The sequence below is a fragment of the Histoplasma capsulatum genome, assembly GCF_000150115.1.
Source record: "Histoplasma capsulatum G186AR genomic scaffold supercont2.7, whole genome shotgun sequence".
Taxonomy (NCBI): domain Eukaryota; kingdom Fungi; phylum Ascomycota; class Eurotiomycetes; order Onygenales; family Ajellomycetaceae; genus Histoplasma; species Histoplasma capsulatum.
Window position 1 is genome coordinate 1,186,847 of NW_025544807.1, and position 21,426 is coordinate 1,208,272.

Genomic DNA, 21,426 nt, shown 5'->3' on the forward strand with positions numbered 1-21,426 from the left:
CCTTCACATCGAGCCGCACACACTGGTCGTCGCGTTGTGTCCAAGGAGTCCGGTTCGGTTATCTTCAAGATCAACCGTGCTCGAGAAATTAGGAGAAGTGTATATTCATTCACTTGTCGTTGGTTGCGGAGGTCTCACAATAATGGCCGACATACATGTGCATGTGTGCGTTGTTTGTTCCGATAGGCACACGCAGAATGGGCAAATCCAGGTGTTTAACGACCGGCGCCATGCCAGATATCGCTGATGTTCGCAGTGTCATGGAGAACTCTCCGAGTTGGGAGGGAGCGCAGCCAGGTAGAGAGGGAGAAAACTCCAATTTTGTGTGATAGACTTTGTCAAGATAAACTAACACCAGCGACTGTGGGCGGCGCCATGACAGGATTTCTTTACGATGGGCCCTTTAGCAGTCAACTATCCGATAGGGTTTGATGTTACAGAGACCAAATCTACGACATACAGCCCCGCCGCCGATCTGAACGGACATGAAAGCTAAGCCCCTTAACTTCTCACCCCTTACGAAGCAGTCAAACTCCTCGAGTGCTCCTTATCTCTCACAGTATACCTAGGAGGTAAACAGTTGCCCGGAAACGCGGCCACTCCGAATCTGAGCATCCCCAACCACAACAGATGACCGTTCCCAGACAGCACCTCCTGCGACAATAGCTTGCTAGTGCTACCGCTGAATATTAGTTTTGATCACTGGATATCTAGCTCACTCACCTCACGGACTCCACGCTGATGGAAAATGGACAAAGTATATTATATACGACATGGCCGAAGCGATATGCCCTCATGAGCAATTGCTTATCGCCTGGGAACTTCTTGCCATTTGCTGCATCTGCCGTAGTTAACTGAGCCAACAGTATTGGTGGAATTTGAAAGACTTGGAATAGATTCTTCGTGGTTCTGCATGTCATCTCGGTGGTAGGGGTGGAAAAAAGTTAGAGGCCTGTTTCTGCGGTAATTGCAGGGACCTCCGAATATTAATGTCGGTCCCAGGGACGAGGCTTCACTGCCCTTTTTTTTTTTCATATCTATTTCGACATTAGCTTGCACCAAATCGCGACATGTGCAGTGATAGAAGCCTCCTGCGACCAATTGTCGTCTGTGGGAAGCCCGGAACAAGCATCCAGGGCAGGACGCAGCCTCACCTACAACGGAAAAAAACCCAGCATACTGACAACCTGCTGCCTACAATCGATCCTCGAATGCTTCGCGTAATGCTCTACCGTATTATTACTCCTTCTCTTCCAACTTGCGTTCAAGAAAATCATATGTATCAAACGTCCAGTAGCGCATTGTGATTAACCAGAATGATTCTTCATCTATATGAGTCTTAGAGAGCTTCGGTTGGATGTAGTCGTAAAAGATCGAGAACAGTGCTGTTTGGACTCTTAAGTGCGGTAGAGCGCACCAAAATGTCCCTCTCTCCCAACCCTGCTGCAAAATTGGATGTAGCTGGAATGGTGACCGGTTGCAACCCAGATGTAATCTTCTGTTCCTCCTCCTCAAAGACTTTGATGAATTCTGCATGAAGACTTTCATAGTCTTCGAGCGTGACCGTATCAATAGATTGGTTTGACAACCGATATGGCGGGTGGATTATTTCCGAAGGACGCGAGCAGGCTCATTCAATGGTCGATGATGCACTTCATGTTCCATTCATCATCCACCAGAATGCTGCTCTGGTGGAGGTCAGTAAGGTCCAGAAAGAAGGGACCTCGAAAAGATCATGGCGAAAGAAACAAGGCCAGACACTTCTCATAACCATCAACGCAGATACATTCCTGATAGAAGTCATCCTGGAGACCATTGACTGTATTGGGCTGCTATAGCAAAAGGCTCTCGTGGCATGCAAGGGTGTCATTGATATAGGAATCAACGGTGGAATAATTTCGCGGAACATCAACTGGGATATTTTCGTTTTCCAATTGTTGATATTGAATAGTAAAAGGCCTGTTACTCAAACTCAAGTAGCCTTTGTCATCCAAAACAAAGGAACCGATCATTGGTAGAGGGGTGCGAGCAAAAGACAGGATACGATGCGGGATATACCATGGAAGAGATTTGCTCGCAACTTTACATCATGACGTCTTTCCTGCTATGTATTGGAAAGCATTTCTCCTCTCGACGATTTAATATCTTCGATCAACAGATAGTCCGTATTAAAAGTATGTACGTCTATCCCAGCTTTGGTGTTGAATATAGCGAGAGGGAATTGGATATACCAAGAACTTTAACAAGCGGCAGCGCAAAGCTTGGATAGAACGGGGTATAAATGGCAGGTTGACAAGAACGGTGAACTAGAATTTGTTAGGTGATGAGTGTTCCCAGCAGGCTGGCTCAGGGGAGCTACATACGGTCTGACCAGTGGAGAGTCCAAATCCATACAAACGAGGACTGGGCACATCTGGACAGTTCTGCTGGATCCATGCATACGTGCTGGCTTCGCACCGGATCTTCTCATCTGCGTTCCTGAGCAAGGCGCCTCTCCAACACGGCATGGCAGGGGAAATCGGATCATCAATTTATTGTTTCCTCCATCGTCCTTCCAGCCATTGACATCAACTCGCATGCAGGCGTTGAAGCTTCCATGTATCCATTTTTCGGTATCAGCAAGTTGGCAAGAGTCTGCCGAAGCTAGGCCGAGGTGGTGCGCCACGATTTCTGCAATTTGCTTGCGGTTCCGGTGCAGATGATTAAAATATCGAGTTCTCTGATCCCAGCAGCCCAGTTCATGAAGGATATTGGCATCTTAGTTTTTGCGGCAAGAGTATGTGATCTCGCCCCGAAGCAGGCTGCGAGGTTTCGGTGTGATTTCTGGGGGGGGGGAATGACCCTGGGACACGTTCTCTGGCAGCTCAGATAAAACAATTCGAGTCTCGTTTGAGATTAAGTCGCAGCGAGACATGGAGTGGAAGCCATCCGAATTTTGAGAGTTGACAGTTTGCTCTTTGCAGATATTATTTTTGTTTATTTCTTTTCTTGAAACGACTTGGTTGTTGGCTGGGGATATCTTGATTTAGATACCTAGTAGCCAGATTCGCACCTGCATTTCAATATATATATGGACAGTACAACGAACTTCAGTTGGCGTGTGGGACCTGGGATATCCATACTGGTGATCGACAGCGGATAATTATCTCCCGTTCGAACCCAGAATCTCTTTCATGGCGGGCGTCTGAAGAGGTCGCAATGCGTTTTAGAGTGAAATCATTCCCTGGAATTGAATAATGCGACGCCACAGCAACTCATACGTTCACAACGCATGATCCTGGTGCTTCGGAACAGCTCCTTTCGGTTAGGCTTCTATATAACTCTCCGCTTCACCTGGCCCCAGTTTGGGGCATGGGAGATACTATGTCGCGATACGCTTCCCCTTCCAGACTGCGCAGAGCCCCCTGGGGCGGGCAGTCGTATGCAGCACGGAGCATAATGCTTGATAGCTTGATATCGAGGAAGTTGATCGAGACATGGAAGAAGATTCGCTTCGACAAACTCCACACCAGATGCCAAGTGCGGGGATCCCATCGCGCTAAGCCCGACGTCAAGAGCTGGCGGAAGCATCGGTCGGACAGACAGCCCCAGCCATGGAGAATTCCAAGCTTAACAGTTGGATGAATGAACAGCGGCATTACGCATAGAAAGGTTCTTGATTCAATGCCCGCAATGATGCTTGCTACCCCCACAGACTCGTCTCACGCCGCTGCTGGAGGGAGCCAATCTGAGCAACTCCCTTTCAGATCCGCCACCGCAGTACGGCCCAAGCGCAAGCAGGTCGCGAGGGCCTGTGACTGGTGCCGTGGGCACCGCATCAGATGTGACAATGAACGCCCATGTGCAAACTGTCGTAGTCGAGGAGGGAAATGTACCAGCAATGGGGAGAGCGAATTGCGGACGCTGCCTCACGCTCTCAGGTTAGTCTTCTACAGTCTCCCGTTCTTTTTCTCTCTGACCGAGACGGCCGTGGTGGATTATCCGGTTGACAATCTGTTAGGGAAATCGAGAAACTAAAAAAGCGTATTAAGGACTTGGAGTTGCAGCTTAAAGATGCTGAGCAACCCGAAGTTGAGCATGTTGTACACCCTTCAAAGCCTCCACGGCCCTTATCTGTGTACGCGCCTGAGGGACTCGATCCGCTTAATCCAGACCGGCCCAACAGGAGGAATTGGGAGGGCATCCATGCAAGAATGGCCAAGTCTCACCAGACCCAATTCTATGGCCCGTCGTCTCTATGCTACTTCGTCGGTCGCCTAAGTTCTTACTTAGCTACGGTTCTCCAGCAGCCGCACTTAGAACATCATTTTCACCCTAATTCCGCGAGCAGGTCGTTCTCGTGTCCCACCAGCTCAAAGAACGGAAGCATTGAAGAGAATCTCATGTCCGCTGACATACCGATAGATGGAGACTACCTTACAGGAACACAGGAAGACTATTTCTTGAACCTGTTTTGGCAGTCGTATCACTGCACTCTGCCAATTCTGGATGAAAGGGAGTTTAAAGAATATTACAAGTCGCTGTGGGATACGCCAGGGAAGCCTCGAAAACCATCTGCCTTAGTTGATATTGTCCTTGCTCTGACCATGCAATATGGCATCTCAGTTTTGCCACGGTCTGATGCAAACACCGCGTCAAAAGCGGATGTCGATAGCAACGATGCGACCATCGCCGGCCGCTGGTTTTATAAGCGATCCCAAGCTTTATTGGCGATTGAGCTTGAAAGTCCGTCGATATCTACTCTACAGTGCCACATTTTCACGCTCATCTTTCTTTGCAATGCATCATTCCAGAACATGGCTCATAGTACTTTGGCTGTTGCTGTTCGGACAGCCCATATCCTAGGCATCCACTTAGAGCCCCCAGAGGACATGCCCCGATCGCAGCGGGAGTTAAGGAAACGGATGTGGTGGATGTTGTATGCCACAGAGAGCAAAACATGCATGAAGCTTGGACGGCCTTTTTATGCCCAACTATCCCAGGTTACTGCCAGTTTGCCGGCTGATGACCATGAATTGGCATTGCATTCGGGCTCTAACTTTGGCTCTTTCGGCGAAGATATCACATGGCTTACTCACGGTCTACATCACATTAAACTACTGATAACAGCCCGCAATATCTACACGGCATTCTATGATCACTGCTCTGAAATTCTTGGTAGGAATGGTGGGAAGAGCCTATACAATGATCCGGAAGGTCTGGAGAACGCTGCAGAATTTCTTTCGTTAAATATGAGCGCTCTCCAGACGTGGCTTTCCAACGTGCCAGCGGCGTTGAGAATGAAACGCCAAGGAACTGGAGAACGTTTCTCCACCGACAGGTCACCGTTAGAGGTGGAGCGATTTGCACCCCACTGGTTGAAGAGGCAGCAGGTGCTCCTAGAACTCCTGTACCACAATCTTTCAATGAATCTCTATCGACCTTTTATCTGCTTTTCTTCAATTCTCGAACCAAAGACTAAAAGCAACGCAATTTCCTGTGTTAATCATGCGATGGCAATCACCTATATCATGCATCAAATCCTCGACGAATCCGACATTCTCCCGGGCTGGCATGAGGCGTATCAGTGGCAATGGAACGCCTCTATCAGCCTGATGGGATTCATATTGGGCCAGCCGAACTCTCCTCTAACACCCCTCGCACGAAACGCCATTAGCATGGCCATCACCGTCTTTGAAACTTTTGGCAACCACTTCGCCATCGCCGCGAGCGCCGCGAACGTTACCCGTACCGTCGTCGATAAGATCGATGTATTTCTGAACCACACCCAAGGGGACAGCCACCATAGCCCCGCCTCTTCTCATGCATCTGAGATCGCCAGTGCAAACCCTCAGACGTACAGCATCGGCGCCCAATTTATCGGCGGTGGCAGTAACAGCGCCTGTAGTCAGGCCGATGACCAGACGATGCAGGATTCCATTGCCAATTCCCTCGGCATTGCCTTCACAATGGATTCGCTAAATAGCTTTGAGCCTTTTTGGGATAACGAGGGTGTCATGGATTATTGGACCTACACGCAGGATTAGCTCGCTTCTAGATATGGCCACTCGTGGAACATATTACTAATTGTTGGATAGTATGGATATTGTTTAAACATTGACAAATAAAATGAAACCGGTTCGGGGGGCTTCAGTCATTGATTAACTTCCGAGTTACTTTTCTCTTCTCCCCCCAACACCAAAATAAAAGTTCGAACAGTTAAATTTCAGTTACACCCTTTTTTTTTGTTCGCGTTTCCCATGCAGATATCTATTATCTGGTATTATTCGGATTTCCGCAGATCTTTTCGGAAATTGGACTCCAGTTGCAAGAGCTGCTGTTATCCGCCAACCCTCAAGACCCTTTCCCCGCGGATCTAAGTGGAACAGCCGTCACTGTGAATGGAAGGTGATATCGAAACACGATGATGACCTTATCTATTTCGATAACTTACACGTCAAAATTTCAGAAACCGTTCCGTTTGTTGCTAATTCATCAACCTTTTTTTTTTTTTTTTTCCTTTGAGATTCTACAAAACTTTGCGCTGATATGCAAGCATCCGCGTTGTTCATTCCCATGATTTCCGACATGAATTGCCAAGGGAAATTTCACATAGGCCATTCTTTTGTTACTCCTTATTGAAATCAAACTCAAACCCGCCGACAATATTACCACGAATCTAGTAGAAAGCAGCGGAAACTACAAAGCACACCCGTAACACGTCAGGGAATCCATTTCTAGGGGAGAAGGGCTAACCATTGAGTTCAGAGTATTGAGAACGATAAACGTGGACAACCCTCATGTCATTGAGGATTGCCCGGCGATCGCTAGCAGCTTTGTTTCCTGTATCTCCATGAGATTGTTTTAATTTGTGATATCAGTGACTCTGCCATGGCGACCCAGTACCCTGCCCAGGTGGGAAAAAATTTCGTCGTGTAAATTATCGTCATTTCATTTAGCAGTTTCTTGCTTTTCAAAATTATTTTGGTGGGGGGGGAGGATGGGATGCAGGATGTGGTATATCTTAATTTATCTGGCCTGATCCTTATTACAGCTCAAATATTAAGACACAATTACAACTACGCCAAACAAGAAGATATAACTTTGCTAACGACATATGTGTAATGGACTTTTGTGCTGTATATAGCAGACACTCATATCTTACCTAAGTCCCCATATTATCTCTCGCACACCAACTCCCCACGACGCTGCAAAGGAAAAAAATGATTCTCTCAGAAATCCGCAAAGGCCTCCAAGGATGGGGGGTCCCATCGCAAGCACTCATGGTGAGTCCCGCACATTATTAACAGAGGGTTGAGTAATAACTTCAAGACATGGGATGCCTAAGTTGTTGTTGGGGGGGTTGATTTCTTAACTCTCCATAGTACAGGCCGGCGGCGACATATCAACCATACATTCAATTCAGAGTTAGACTTGTTGAAACTCCAAAACCTCCTTGAGAGGCGGTGGCTGATATCTTATTTTATATTTCAACAAGCAGGCAGGAATTGCCTTGGGACAACTCCCTCCCGGGAGGAAAGCCTCCTTCGCGAGGGGCAATGAATCTGTTAGTGCTGAATCCTTGATCTTATTGCATGGTGATATCACAGAGCTTCATGCGCGGTAAGCGCAGGGTGGTTAGCCAAGACGAGGGTTCTGATGGGATATCTGCCAATGGTACTGAGACTTTCAATATAAGTTGTTTCGAATCCTGGCGTAGTCGCATTTTAAATACACTCTTACGCAAGAGCCAATCTCTTGTTCTTTGTTCCTGGATTCTCATCCCCCCGTTCTTCCTTGAGTCCAAGGATTCGTACAGTCATGGTCAGCCCTGCTCGAATAGAATGTTTCGTCCTCTAGTATAACCATGCTAATGGCTTGCAAGCGGGAGCGTGTCAGAGGGGGAGTGTAAATATTTCCTGTTTGATCCTTTTTTATACTATACATAGTAGCTAGTTGCCGGAGTACAACCTTCGTTGGCTGAGCGATTCAGCTTGTCGGTCTTTATGACAGAGTCAGTGAGTGGTTGTAGACACTCCCTGTATGCTTGCTGCATGGTGTCGCTCGGCGAGGAGGGACTCCTGGTCAGGGGAACATCGCAATAGGGGGTAATAATCAAGCATTAGCTAGTCGATTTCGATATCTCTGGGCGGCGAATATCTCAAGGCATAAACTCAGCGAGCTCTGGGGCTTCCTTGAGGGCCGGTGACTGAGCTTCATTGGCTGGCCCTGCTTGCCAGCTCGCAACGAATAAGGCAATACTTGCTATTCGCAAGCCGAAATTCTGGGTTTGGAGTTACGTGTTGACTGACTGACCTCAACGATGCCTGCACATCACAGCTTAGCAGAGCTGATTTTGTGCCCCTGAGTTAATGTCGCGAGTCGTGGTAGCATACACTGGCAGCCTGTTGTATGTATGCTGCATATCACCCGTGGCGATCGTGTGCACATCCCTACCCCGTCCCGGGATTGAATATGAGAACGGCAAAAGTGAAGAACTTCCTCGTTCTGAGGGTCTGTCGAAATTCAAGTCATCCGAAATGCCCTTGTGGCTGGCACCCGTTTGACTTCGCGCGTTTCGCACAATATGTGGACAGAGCTGTAATTTCTGGTTGGTAAACGCTCTCACCCTCCACTTCTAAGATTCTCCCTCCCCAAGTGGACTTTTAAGTCATGGCGATATCGCTCAATGGTGGAGCGGTATCTTTTCCAGGAGTTGTTGTTTGGCCGTTACAACCAACCTTTTCAACGTCAGCACTAACTGGGAACACACAGTCTCATTTCTGGGGAAAATTGCTAGGCATTCAGCCGCCGCCTGCGAGGCCGTCTTGTTTTATGGCGACGTCAGCGTTCAATCATCCAGGTGTACATAAGTCTCCGGTGATGGAAGAGCAGCGGATATCTGTTTGACGAGGCGCAATTTTTCTGATACTGAGATATTGCCCAGTCGAGCTAGACGCGAGTCGGTTGGCATCTATTCACAATGACCTTCGAACTTATCAAGCTTCCAAACAAAGTTACGAATTATTTTCAGCATGCGGATACTGACAAACACCGCTCTACAATATCTGAGATCTTCGTGACCAGAGTCGAAGTTGTTACGTACCGCGCAACGTCGAGCAGAGAGTTGCTGATGCAAGAACTAAGCTCACTAACTCCTCCTTCCAACGAGTGAGAGCGAAGTCTCGGAGGCTGAGAGGGGGTCACATCAAGCCGACCTCGGCAAGGTCGTCGAATACGAGGTGGGATTCGACTAGCATCTGGAAGCATGTTGATTGGCAGTGCTGCTGGCACTATCTTCCTTAAGAGGAGATTGACCCCGCCGGAAGATGAAGATCGGTATTCGAGAGTCCTCCCTACAGGGGAGATCGAGTTGTCCTAACTCGACATGGCATGGGCTGGCGTCCAGCCCTTTCTCTGGAGATTCTCAAGCCTTCCTTGGAAAAAATCCCAGCTCGTGCGCCGTGGAGGCTGAAAAACTCCGGAGCGAATTTTTCGGTTGCTCATGTTCCCCTCGGCACTGTTTCTGTGGAAAGTGGAAAATGTCAACCCCCACATTTTCTTCTCCACTCTCTTAGGGCGTTGGTAAGCTATCAGTGGCAGATCTGGGGCTTAAAGTGGCTGGGTTGGTGAGAACAAATCATTGTTTGAAAAACCCTAGGTGCTAGTTCAGCATCCTTGTTGACCATGCGACTCCAACCCTTGCATCCAGGGGTGCTTACGATGTAGCGATTGGTGCCGAGAATATCTTGTCAATGGAGAGATTTCTTCGGGATTAAGTTGGGTTCTCATGTGTTTCTCTCAAAATCAAGAGTGTTGACCACCGTTTCATCTGGAGAGGCGAATTCATCCTCCAGTATCATACTTGATAAACTCCAAGATTATGCGTTTCATACCAGGGCTAGACTTTTAGTCCCATGGCATCGCAACCACCGGCTTGGTTACTTCCCGCTTCATGATCGCACCCATGGATCCTCTCAGATGTGGAGCGAACGGCTCCATAAAAGCACTGTGCGCATTTGAGCCTTAGAGCGCGTGAAAACCAGCCTGTCGTGAACTTTACATCTGCTTTCCACAATCGAAGATCTCGGATCTAAGAACAAATCGTTGTAGTTCCTGGATAGGACTATTTTTTTAATGTCAATATTGATCATCGGGCTCCATCGCTAATGCTGGTTTTGGAACTGCGCGATGTCAAATCATATGAAGATAGGGCTTCTGTCTATTTGATGTTCCTCACAAAGTATAATGCCCCAGAGTGGGTCAATCAGGAGAGAATAACTGTAGCCTACTCCGTACAGTTGAGCTAATTGATCCCACAGTTTGCTGAGCCGTGTGGGGAATTGGTCCCTGAATGAACGATATCATGTTGCATATGAATTCGACCAATGTGGTGTTCATACTTCCAGGGCTTAAACAGTTCCAGATATTACGCACATGCTCTTCCTCCAGGCGATTGAAATACCTACCCTACCGTATTTCAATGGCCCTGATACAAAGAATAAATATCACTCAGCATGCAAGTGATAACACCTGTTGAATTCCATTCTGTGCATGGGCTGATCGATTCAGTAATTTCCCTCGTGCATGTTCCGTTCTCTGCTCGCCGTTATACTAAGGCAATATCATTTCGGATCTGTACACCGATGTATCACCAGCTGATCTCGCCGGACGTCCTTAATTTGGGCCTAACTCTCAGTTGTATTGTTACTATTCGACGTTGGTCAGGCTAACAAACAGTAACTCCGCGAGCATTTCTTCAACTCTTTTGACTAACATCAACGGAGATAAATTTTGTTTTTCTTCTTTGGAACTGGTGCGTGAGCATCGAGAGGGCCCAAGCACACCGGCATTGGGCTGGGCTGAAGATTTTCATCATTTTCTCACCTACGCGCTCGGCTGTTCAAGGAAGCCGTCCACATTCAGCCGCGGTAAATGGGATATGAGTGTCAAGAGGGAATCCTGCGTACACAAGAGAAATTCCCAGTGGAAGGTGAAGCAGGTAACTTCAAATCCTCCACAGAGCCATGTTCTTGAGAACTCCGGAATCTTCAGGGTCTTTGAATCCAGGAAGTTTTAAACGTCAAATTTTCAAACGCAACCGAGTACTCGGTACTGACCAACAAATGCCACAACAGATAACATACCAAGACATTTGGGATATTTTCATCTCTTGCGATAATTTGCCATGAGCAAACGCACTATTCCGTGTCTTGCATGAAAGAATGTCTCCGTCAGTAGCGCTAGCTGTTCACCAACGACAACCCCTGCAAGAAGCATTGCCGAACCCACCGAACTTAACACTAGTCGTGGACAGGGTACGCAACTTCGTCGCGCGAGGGATGGCTTGCCATCGATGCACTTGGACATCCGCTTACCGGAGAAAATGTCCAGGACCGAATTATTGATGGAGGCAAAACGGCCGTCAACTGGAGTACCTGGAAGGACAAAGAATGGAGCTTATTTAGTTCGCAAATCCCTGTCTGACCTTACTCCACTCCCTTTGGCTCTGTGGTCTTTGGCCATGGCCGTTGTTGGAATTGAACAAAACGAACAGATGCCCCAGATTTTCTGATTATCATTCCGTAACTTCAAGCTTTTGCTGACCCCCCCAGCAGGTTTATCTTCATGCCATTATTGTCACTATTGAAACTTTATCCTCACACAGATGCCGGCCGGAAGATCTTATATATCACTTAGAAGTCCTCTTTGAACCTCCTGCCTTCAAAAGCATCCACAAGGACGGATGTGAATAGAGTGAGAGAAGAGCAAACCATTGAGACTACAACCGGAACAATCAATAGCTATTGGAAACCAACATGGATCTGGCTGCTGCGATGTGGGGAGGATACGGCCCCTTAGATGCGAATTCCTTCGAGGCAAGATCGCTTGCACCACGAAGAGTCACTCCCCTCATCATCGATCCTCTACCGGTGGAACACCGACGAGGTCTCATAGGTGTTGCCATTACCTCCATTCTTTCAACGATTTCTACGGGTGTCCTCTTTATAGTATTTACCTACCGCTTGATCTATTGGCGAAAATACTACCCAACATATCTCGGCTATAATCAATTCCTCATCTTGATTTACAACTTGCTATTAGCGGATTTTCAACAAGCGATTGGGTTTTTCCTCTCAATACACTGGGTCATCACAGACCAAATATCTTACCGCTCACGTATGTGCTTCGCGCAGGGGTGGCTACTCCAGATCGGTGATCCGGCCAGCGGACTTTTTGTTCTCTCAATTGCTGTCCACACGTTTGCCATGGTGCTTATGGGGAGGAAGCTCTCTCATCGTTGGTTCATAACTTGCGTGTGTGGTGTTTGGGCTTTTGCTGTGACCATAACACTTATTCCTACATTACGATTTAGGAATCATACTTACGTTCCATCTGGCGCATGGGTGTGTAAAAATCAATACCCTTCTCCGAAAATTGCAGTGGCTAACTTACGAAATTCCATTTCTCTAGTGTTGGATTGATGAAAATTTCGACAACTATAGACTGTGGACACATTACCTGTGGATCTTTGTTTCGGAGTTTGGATCCGTCGTGCTGTATGCGCTCCTATTTTTCCACCTCCGCCACCAGGTTGCACAATCCGCACTTCTAGGACGAGGACAAAAAGAGCATCTCCGCCGCCTCCGAAGAGTAATTGGGTACATGGTTCTGTATCCGATTGCCTACATTGTCTTATCGCTGCCACTTGCAGCGGGCCGCATGATGACCGCCAGAGGGGGGAAACTAAGTGTCACTTACTTTTGCACTGCTGGCGCTGTTATTGCCAGTTCTGGATTCGTGGATGTTGTAATGTACACCCTAACGCGAAGAGCGCTCCTTCTCGACTCTGATCTTTCCAACGGCGACCGCTTCTATCATTCTCAACGTGTTGGACATAGCCACACCACAACTGTCACTACGGAGAATAAACAGTCCCGCTTGGACAACAGCATTCTTCACCGGCGGGAGGTGACGGAAACGGACACCCGGGTAGATCGTGACGGGTCGACGGATAATATTGTGCAACCTATCGAGCTCAACGAACTGGGCAAAGTTTACCAGAAAACGACAATTGAGATCACGACGGAACCGGCTGAAGATACCAGCACGTCGCCTGACAGCTCTGTGAATGAGACGCGGATGCCTCCGCCATCCCGTACTTGGCACAGACGATGACAGCAATGATATTTGGGGTTTCAGGCATTGGAGTTGAGACTGGATTTTTTTTTTCTTTTTCTTTTCTTATTTCCTACATGTATGGCTATATGGTTACCCTTTCTTCTTTCGTCTCCTCAGACAATTTCCCTACAAGCCTTTAATTCCACCCCTTTTGCGATATTTTGCCATGCAAAGGCTACAAATCAATCCCTGACCTATACATTTGAATTCGACATATTTTTTCCACCTTTCTGTTATCAACCTTTACTTGGCATTTCTTCTACATGACACGACATCTATTCCCTATGCGTTCCCCGTTTAGCCTGCAGGGAAACCCTCAAGGTGGTACCGCGCAGCCCGTTGGCTCCCTTCCTTATTTCGGTCGCCCAACCTTGAGGCCGCTGTTCCTCGGTCAGGGCAGCTAATCTGCGGAACCACAGAAAGACATATCCTACTTCCATCGTCTACTATTCCATTCATGTATACCCACCTTCACATCTGAAAGAAAGCTCTAGGGGCCACCCGAAACCCTTCTCGCAGCTATTATTTGATTTCTTCTCCCGTGGCAATAACAATTTTCTATATGCCCATGTAATTTTATATATGTTTGGTCTTGTGTCCTCTACTCCTCGTTAATTGCTTTGCGGGCATGAAGCAACCATCAAGGGAGAAGGACAAGACAAGATATATCAACATGTCCGAGCACAGTCAACACATTAGGATAGACAAATTAATTGTAGATAATAACAGTTTGTCCATCACACTACGTCGATTTGCTTATAACCTCGGCTAGCCCCTGAGACAAAAGAAAAAGAAATGTAGTTAAGAAACAGGGAGCTTGCACACAAACTTAGACCTTGATCTATACATACATATTCTTCGTTTTCCTTTAAATGGAACAAAGGGATAGTAAAGAATGACAGATATTGGAAGTGGAGGGGGTCAGGAGGTACTAAACGGGCGGCATTCAATTTCGTGGCACTTAAAATCCTACTACTTAGACATTAATGACCCTGTTACATTATTACACTAACGGGTACAAGAAACAAATATCTGGAAGCAAATTATTTTTGTTCGTTTTGGCTCTTCTCCGCCGTTTCGCCGTGGGGGGTACGGTGCAGCGACCATGTCGTGATGTAGAGAATGTCATACTGCATGTGTATGCGAATAGAGCGAAGCGCGATATCACCGACTCTTCCTCCCCGCGTCCTCTGTTAAATCCAGCTTCTCCGGCTCTGTTCATTTTTTTTTTTTTTTAATGTCCGGTGCAAACCCCAGAAAGGGGGAGTGACGATATCCTTGATCCAACAGACTTTTTGATCCCACCGCCATTCCTTGTTTGTCATTGTGCCGTGGAGATTTCTAGTATGTCATGGATTCAGCCATGGGCTTTTGAATTGAATGATCGTCCTCGGGCCTGAGTTAAGCATTTCGCTTGTCTCCAACCTATAACTAGATAGACCCTGGAAATTGACTTTTTTTTTTTCTTATTATCTGCCGTCTTTTCCAGATCTCCATGCAAATCAGCACAAGCAGATCCTCTTCACTGTGGTGACAATGCTTGAAAGCTCGGGATCTCATGAATGGCGTTCTGGTCATGTATCAGTAATACTAGAAGCTGACCGTTGATCGGCTCAAGCGCCAATCGTCTTTGTCCAAGCATCTGAGAGACTGATGTCCCGCACCCCCGCAGATTGGCATAAAATTAGCGCTGGCCACCAGCGCCACAGAACTGCGATTTGTAACCATGGCCCAGGGCCGGCTTCTAACATTCGAGAACGTTGTTCGCCAAGCTGACTTCACGCGAATCGAGAGTCACATCGTGGATGGAATCATCGTGTCGACTCATTGTTGAAGGCATGTCAGACTCGAGCAGCCAGAACGACGAAGTAGAATTTGAGTTTTAAGCCCCATCTCAGCGCCCTGATTATATCTCAAGGATCTTTTTTTTTTTTTTTTTTTTTTTCCCCTTCTAGTTCAGTTTCATGGTTGGTCGAAAATCAAATCCACAATTTGCTCCCACTGGACCAGGCTGATGAATGCTCGGCAGAGTTTGATCTATCTTCCCCCAGTCAGCACTAAACCTCGCGTACTTGTAGTAACTTCCGGGGTGGCGCATCAGGCTTTGACTTTGTCCTTCGAGGCACATATTAGCCCAATCGTCAGCTGGACGTTGATCCTCTGCCATCATTTCCCTTCCCCTTTGGCTTGCAGAAGATCACCATGATGCTGAGTTATCCCAACTTCCCAAGTCACAGTTTTCTGACTGGCGTCCGTAGTTCTACTGCTTGGGCGTCCGTCAGCAGTTGGTCATGGGAGTCTTGATGCGCCATCTGGGCGTCCTCGACTCGGTGCGTTCAATGTTTCCTCGGACTCCGGCGCCCATATGGCTTGTAACGCTGAGTTAACTCCGAGCGCAGGAGTTAACCATCAGTTCGCCATTCATGTCATCGACTTTTCCATTTGCTCCTCCTCTCCAAATGTGGCTATTGGACGGCTCCTGAAGCTGGTTTTAAACCCGGTTTCTCCTCTTTTCTTGACCAGCGACTACTGGTAACAGTAGTTCAGTTGGTTCCCCACTACCGCCTATCATGCTTATGGTTGTTCTTCGGGGCGTCTATCTCGAGGCCTGACAAGAAGAGAGCTGACATCTGATAGATGGAGTTCGCTCGGCTTCGCCCTCTCCACCTTGTGTCAACTTGACAGGTGGAAGCCCGTTTTTCAGCGGGCGACTGAGTGGACGAAGACGCAATCCACGTGTGGTTTGCATAACGCCCACGTTTCCCTGCCAAAAATGCGTGGAGCTCACCGTTGAAGGATCCGCTAAATCCTGCTTTTCTTTTCTTTTCTTTTTCGTCGCCTTTCTTTGCTTTTTGTGCGTTTCTTTCTTTGCTTTTTTCAAACTTTCAGAACGGGAAGGGCTGATCCTCGAAACAAATAATTCTGAATTTCCTCGGACACAGGTGACAGCGGGCGAAGAATGCCCATCGATTTCATCCGTCCTGGAGTGACCACGCAGCATTCCCTCCGTTGTGCTCAGCGCCATACAGAGTACGCCTCAGCCAGTTTGTATGTTTCGCAATCGTCCTGCCTGGCAGCTTATGGGTCCTTGTTGCAGCTGGGTCTTGAAGTCCTCCTGATGAATAGCAATCCTCAGCTCACTTACGGGATCGACGCCTCATCCCTTGACGTGAGGATGCCCGTCGTGAGGGTTGGGATCTTGGAATAGTCTATGATCTGAGTGAATAGATGGACGGCAATTCGTCTAATTATTGCGGCTTCACGCGCGCGTATCTATCTAGATAGATGTGTACACGCATGTTGCGTAATTATGTTCAGAGAGGGCAAATACCTTGCTCTCTTTTTGCCCTCCTTCTGGAACATATAAAGCCCAATGGCAGCTATGAGGTGCCGACAGATTACGCATCATGAAAGGGGCCATGAATTTACAGTCAGGTCGCAGTTTGGACTCTCGCGGGGTTGACGTTGGAACGACCTCACTGTCACAAGAGCCACGAGGTTGAACCATATATATATATATATATATATATATATATTTGAGTTCACGCCAGGAAACTGATGTCGCTGGCAACAAACCTGAATTTTTAGCAGCCATATCTGCACTGGCAAATCCAGTTATCCCTCACTGAGGGTGATGGAAGCTTACATTTCACCTCAATGGAGGCAGTTTGACAAGTTGGCATTGCTCAAAGGAAATGACAAGCTAAGTTGGTTGGAGCAAGTATGCAAGTATACAAGTATACGATCTAATACGTCAAGACATATCTATACATTTAGAACTCTTGGGTGGCCAAAGTGGAGAGCGAATACCGCCACCACGATCATCCTGTGTCGTGCAAAATGTCAGAAAACAGAGTGAAATTTATATCCTCTGCCGGCAAAAGGTTCATGGCCATGGGCAGCCTGGGGCTGCTAAGGGGAAAGGAGGTGATGTTGTGGGATAAGGGTGGTGGGGAGAAACTTACACTCCTTCAAGCGCAATAAACGGGCCTTCCTTCGTGATTAATTTCCCATTAAATCCATGAAGCAACTCCGCAACCCGGTATATACATCGAATAAAAATCAACAAGATTGCCAACGAAAACGCAGGGAAAAAAATATACAAGCGCCCGAGCGCCGTACAAGCGGGCCCACCAACACTAACTCTACCCGCCTTTATCTCATAGCCATTAACCTCCTTCCACAGATACCCTCGTCGGTAAACCCTGGTAAACAACTCCAGAAGCAACAAAATAAATACGAATAAACTCAACACCTGAAATACCAACCCTGCAACCATGACATCAATACCCGCAAGCCGATTCTGCCTCTTTAGCATCGCATTACTCGCGATTCCACCTCCTAGGCCTTGCAATAAAAGACTAATAAAATCGCAAGGGATGAATATCCACGCATACTGCCTCGGATCCAACCGCGACGTGCCCTCACACCCAAACAGCCGAGCGATATCTGTCATGCAGAAATAGATCGCCGCGGTGAAGAGCGCCGGCGCGATCGTGAGGGCGCATATCTGTATCAGGAAGCCGTTGAGGCTGAACGGGTCCCTATTTAGCATGAGTCGTCCAGCGTAGCCGATTATCTCGCCCACGCAACCTAGGAGGATTGGCGCTGTGAATATAGCATGGCTTCGCCAGATGGAGAACTGGATGAGGTGGATTAGGGCGGATACGGCGAAGAGGCTGATGAAGAGTGCGTTTGCAGTCAGGGAGGGGCGGTATTCGTATATGCTTGCTTCAATCGGGCAGCTGGATCTGGAGCACCCATAATAACCCATGTCGGTTCACTGTCGTCTTCAGTCCAGGACTTGAAAAGTTGGAGAATGCTCCGTTCAGTGGGTGCGTGTGGCATTGGAAATCGGCCGCACGGTTGGAAAGCAATCACCGGTGTTTGGAGATATGATACAAAGCCGAGCCTGGCAAGCTGGAGAAAGCAGGAGACCGTGTGTAACAGTCAGTATGGTCTCTTCATTTTCACCCCTTCATAAGTGTGGCACATCAGCGCATCCTGCGCGAGTGGGCAACCACCAATGTTGTAATATAAGGCCCGCCACAAAGCAAAGCTAAATTATGTAGGCACAACCCGCCTGAACAATATAAAAAAGAACGTGCACTGCCACATGGAGGTTCCTTGGTGGGTTTCGCGCGCCAAGGACAAAAGCCATTTATTTATGGACTCGATATCCGCGAGCGTGCAGCGTGGGCGAAGTCAGGACTGACTCACTGAAAGTTTCGTTCCGAACATTCGCCTCTTCCCCGCCCCCCTTGGTAGCCATGGTCTGGAAAGGTCAGGCAGAAGCTGGGATAAAAATGGTCTGACTACAACCCGTTGGTGCTTCGCATCATTGTGGAGTTTTCTCAATTGTTGAGAATCGCTGAGCTAGATTATATATTCATCCCCTTCCCTTCCAAAACCCATTTGCGGAAGCCAATTTCACCTGTGGCAATCTGATAAGCATAGACTGCGTCTTGTCCCCTATGTTTGACTTATAGCCGACCCGGTATAGTGGCTGAAGCGAGCGGTGTTCCAAGGATGGCTTTGCTACTTTCGCTGGGTTCCATGCCACTTCAACCCGCCACAGAGCGCTGCCCGAACCCACCAACGCCATAATAGTAATAATAGCATACGTTTCCTCGTTGTAGATGAATGGGAGGGACAGTGTTATGCCACGTGAAGGGAGCAAGAACTACGCGTGAGGTTGAATATCTCTGAAAAAAGTATGCATGTTGCTAAAAAAAAAGGAAACCCCGAAGTTTAATATTGTATATTGTATGGTAGAAGGGGCAACTAACTAATTCGAAAAAAAAAAAAAACGAGAGATACGATACTAAACAATCCAAGTTGAGAAAAAGGAAATGAAATATCAAATATCAAATATCAGATATGGAAATGATGATGGTCATGAAGATGGAGATCCAAGGATGAGAAAAATTTTATCTGAGGCAGAACTCTCATTCAACGACGGCATGGTCTTCCCTTATCGGGACCCCTTTTCTTCCGCGTCCAGTAAACCTATATCGACGACGATTCATCCATGAGCTCCCTTCAGAAATACGATAGAAATAAATAACATATAAAACCCCACAAATAATATCCAGGAAAATGATGAACGAACAAAATGCCCAGGGCCAGGCCCACGCCCAAACGAATAATAGCGACGAAAGGATATAAAGAGAAGAATCCAAAAAAGGAAAAAAAAAAAAAAAAATGAAAATAAAAGAATATAAAAGGACAACATCCTTCTATCGAATCACCCAAATCGGCCCATCCCTATCTGTTCGGTTCCAAATCCATTCCGTGAAATTGTTGTATCCGCTCGCCTGTTGCTGGATTTTCAATATCTCCCCCCCCCCGCCTCTTCCCCCTTCCTCCCGCGCCAACCAGCAAAGGCAATGCTACGGCTATACAAATAACTCCCGGATACGTGCTGGGACACAAAGCGATTGCTTTGGTTAGTATCACCAACGTCGTTTCCCACGAGATTTCTAACCTCCATAATTAGAGTTCTCATCACCGGCACCATAACCATCGCTAGTCGTCATTACCACCGTCCCCATCACTGTGATCGTCATCGCTATCGACATCGCCGTTCCAATCACCATAATTAGAATCCTCATCACCGGCACCATAACCATCGCTACAGTCGTCATCGCCATCGACATTGCCGTTCCAATCACCCTCGACAACATCGGGTATAGGCACGCGCTCCCAAGCCACCAATTCTCCAGTTCCACAGGAAAATGCCGGGCTCGGCACGTACGTCGGCCGCGGCGTGGCGACCGTAGATGCGCCGTCTGAATCGCAATGGCTCTCTTCCGCATAAAATTGGGGGGCTGATGAAGTGTCTATCGGAACGAGGATGGGGGTTGGGGCATCGTCGCCGTCTAATTGTGGCTGGGAGAACAGCAGGTGATCTTCCCTCTGATCCTCTGTTGCGGGATGGACATAGACTTCGCCAGTGAGTAGCGGGGTTTGGGCGTACCGTTCCATATCTTGTTGCATGACCGCGGCTACGAACTCGTCGAGTTCGTCCCGGTTTATCGCGAGGCGTTGTGCTTCTGTGAGGATGCCTACATCGCTAGGTGCGTCGGCACATTGTGAGCCAATCTGCGGAGTGTATATCTGGGACATGGCGGGAGGCTTTACCGGCATGTTTGCCTGGTTGACAGTATGTTGTCCTAGCTCTTGGGTGATCTCGGGCTGTAGGAACCCCGGCGCAGCCAATTGGTCCTCAAAGGAACCTTCTACTTGGGAGGCGTAGGCTTCTTCTCCGCTGTCAGGTCCAAGATATTTAACGCACGTATTGTATGCCGAGCAGTCGGTGTCCTGCTCGAAACTGATGGAAGTCTCTGAGTTATATTCATCTGGAATCTCTTGGAACCTCGCGTCGCCAAAATAATTACAGGAGTTTGGCTCTGTAAGCTCATATCCCCGTGAAGGCATTATTCCACAATTAACTGGATCCATCAACATACGGCCTGGCATATGGGGCGTTTCTAGTACATTGCCATAGTATTGATATCCGAATGTATCGGGAATGGGAGCAGTTGTGATCGGGTAATTGCCTTGCACGTCAATTTCATTCGATGTTAAGGCACCGTCAGAATTGCTCAGCGGAGATGTGAGTTGTGGATGGTGACTGCATCCATGTGGGTTGCAGCAGCCATAGCAAAATGTTATATTTAGCGACGGACTTTGAGCAGCGTAAGCCATCGGGGGCATGTGAGGTGGGTGGCGATTCGGCTGTCCTGCTAGCAATATATCCTTTTTGTTTTGCTTCAATCTGGTCTGGTTTGGTTGGAATGCAGGGAGTGGAAATAAACAGAGCGGAGTATATGCGACTTGTTTGAGACCCTATAGCGGAAATTCCTTTTCATCAGTATGGAGGTAACGGAGGCCTTCGCATTTCACGTTGAAGATGAAAATACACTCACACCTACTACCCGCCCTCTAGAGACCTCCCCAAAAAAGGATCAGCAAATCAGCTAGCTTCAGCCGAAATACTCAGCTGATAGGCCCTTGATCGAAGCAGACGTAAAACGAGAATTTAAGCAGAGAAAGAAGCTGGTGGCACATATTCGACAATAACATGGTAATGTAGGAGGCATGTTATATAGTTATCTATCCCCCGCCCTACCGAGTTGTCTCTTGAGCGTAGGGCGCTGTTCGGAAATATCAACTATCCGCCAGGGTGAGGCGGGATGTAAGTGTTATTCCATTATTGTAGCGTATTATTGCTATTAGCACTGCCACGGAAAGTGAAAACAG

At 47.7% G+C, this 21,426-nt stretch overlaps 8 protein-coding genes across 8 annotated transcripts; 5 read left to right on the plus strand and 3 right to left on the minus strand.

Moving 5' to 3' along the window:
* Positions 1 to 1,421: 1,421 nt before the first annotated feature.
* On the plus strand, positions 1,422 to 1,838 carry HCBG_05692 (uncharacterized protein; the record flags this gene model as incomplete). The annotated part of the gene is made up of 2 exons (XM_045432741.1): positions 1,422 to 1,490; positions 1,551 to 1,838. 2 exons carry the CDS (start codon positions 1,422 to 1,424, stop codon positions 1,836 to 1,838), a joined length of 357 nt encoding a protein of 118 aa, XP_045286857.1.
* Positions 1,839 to 3,351: 1,513 nt separating this feature from the next.
* On the plus strand, positions 3,352 to 6,026 carry HCBG_05693 (fungal specific transcription factor domain-containing protein; the record flags this gene model as incomplete). The annotated part of the gene is made up of 2 exons (XM_045432742.1): positions 3,352 to 3,572; positions 4,001 to 6,026. 2 exons carry the CDS (start codon positions 3,352 to 3,354, stop codon positions 6,024 to 6,026), a joined length of 2,247 nt encoding a protein of 748 aa, XP_045286858.1.
* Positions 6,027 to 8,140: 2,114 nt separating this feature from the next.
* Positions 8,141 to 11,505, minus strand: HCBG_05694 (uncharacterized protein; the record flags this gene model as incomplete). The annotated part of the gene is made up of 6 exons (XM_045432743.1): positions 8,141 to 8,263; positions 10,279 to 10,444; positions 10,871 to 11,037; positions 11,127 to 11,180; positions 11,358 to 11,417; positions 11,473 to 11,505. The coding sequence occupies 6 exons, from the start codon at positions 11,503 to 11,505 to the stop codon at positions 8,141 to 8,143; spliced, it is 603 nt and encodes a 200-aa protein (XP_045286860.1).
* On the plus strand, positions 8,963 to 9,361 carry HCBG_05695 (uncharacterized protein; the record flags this gene model as incomplete). Its single annotated transcript, XM_045432744.1, has 2 exons — positions 8,963 to 9,150; positions 9,193 to 9,361. The coding sequence occupies 2 exons, from the start codon at positions 8,963 to 8,965 to the stop codon at positions 9,359 to 9,361; spliced, it is 357 nt and encodes a 118-aa protein (XP_045286859.1).
* A 293-nt stretch (positions 11,506 to 11,798) lies between the features above and the next one.
* On the plus strand, positions 11,799 to 13,158 carry HCBG_05696 (uncharacterized protein; the record flags this gene model as incomplete). The annotated part of the gene is made up of 2 exons (XM_045432745.1): positions 11,799 to 12,386; positions 12,454 to 13,158. The coding sequence occupies 2 exons, from the start codon at positions 11,799 to 11,801 to the stop codon at positions 13,156 to 13,158; spliced, it is 1,293 nt and encodes a 430-aa protein (XP_045286861.1).
* A 1,729-nt stretch (positions 13,159 to 14,887) lies between these two features.
* Positions 14,888 to 16,369, plus strand: HCBG_05697 (uncharacterized protein; the record flags this gene model as incomplete). Its single annotated transcript, XM_045432746.1, has 3 exons — positions 14,888 to 14,990; positions 15,420 to 15,693; positions 16,111 to 16,369. The coding sequence occupies 3 exons, from the start codon at positions 14,888 to 14,890 to the stop codon at positions 16,367 to 16,369; spliced, it is 636 nt and encodes a 211-aa protein (XP_045286862.1).
* A 557-nt stretch (positions 16,370 to 16,926) lies between these two features.
* HCBG_05698 (parasitic phase-specific protein PSP-1) lies at positions 16,927 to 18,433 on the minus strand (the record flags this gene model as incomplete). The annotated part of the gene is made up of 4 exons (XM_045432747.1): positions 16,927 to 16,987; positions 17,127 to 17,840; positions 18,043 to 18,081; positions 18,378 to 18,433. 4 exons carry the CDS (start codon positions 18,431 to 18,433, stop codon positions 16,927 to 16,929), a joined length of 870 nt encoding a protein of 289 aa, XP_045286863.1.
* Positions 18,434 to 19,689: 1,256 nt separating this feature from the next.
* HCBG_05699 (uncharacterized protein) lies at positions 19,690 to 20,601 on the minus strand (the record flags this gene model as incomplete). The annotated part of the gene is made up of 1 exon (XM_045432748.1): positions 19,690 to 20,601. The coding sequence occupies one exon, from the start codon at positions 20,599 to 20,601 to the stop codon at positions 19,690 to 19,692; it is 912 nt and encodes a 303-aa protein (XP_045286864.1).
* Positions 20,602 to 21,426: the final 825 nt, after the last annotated feature.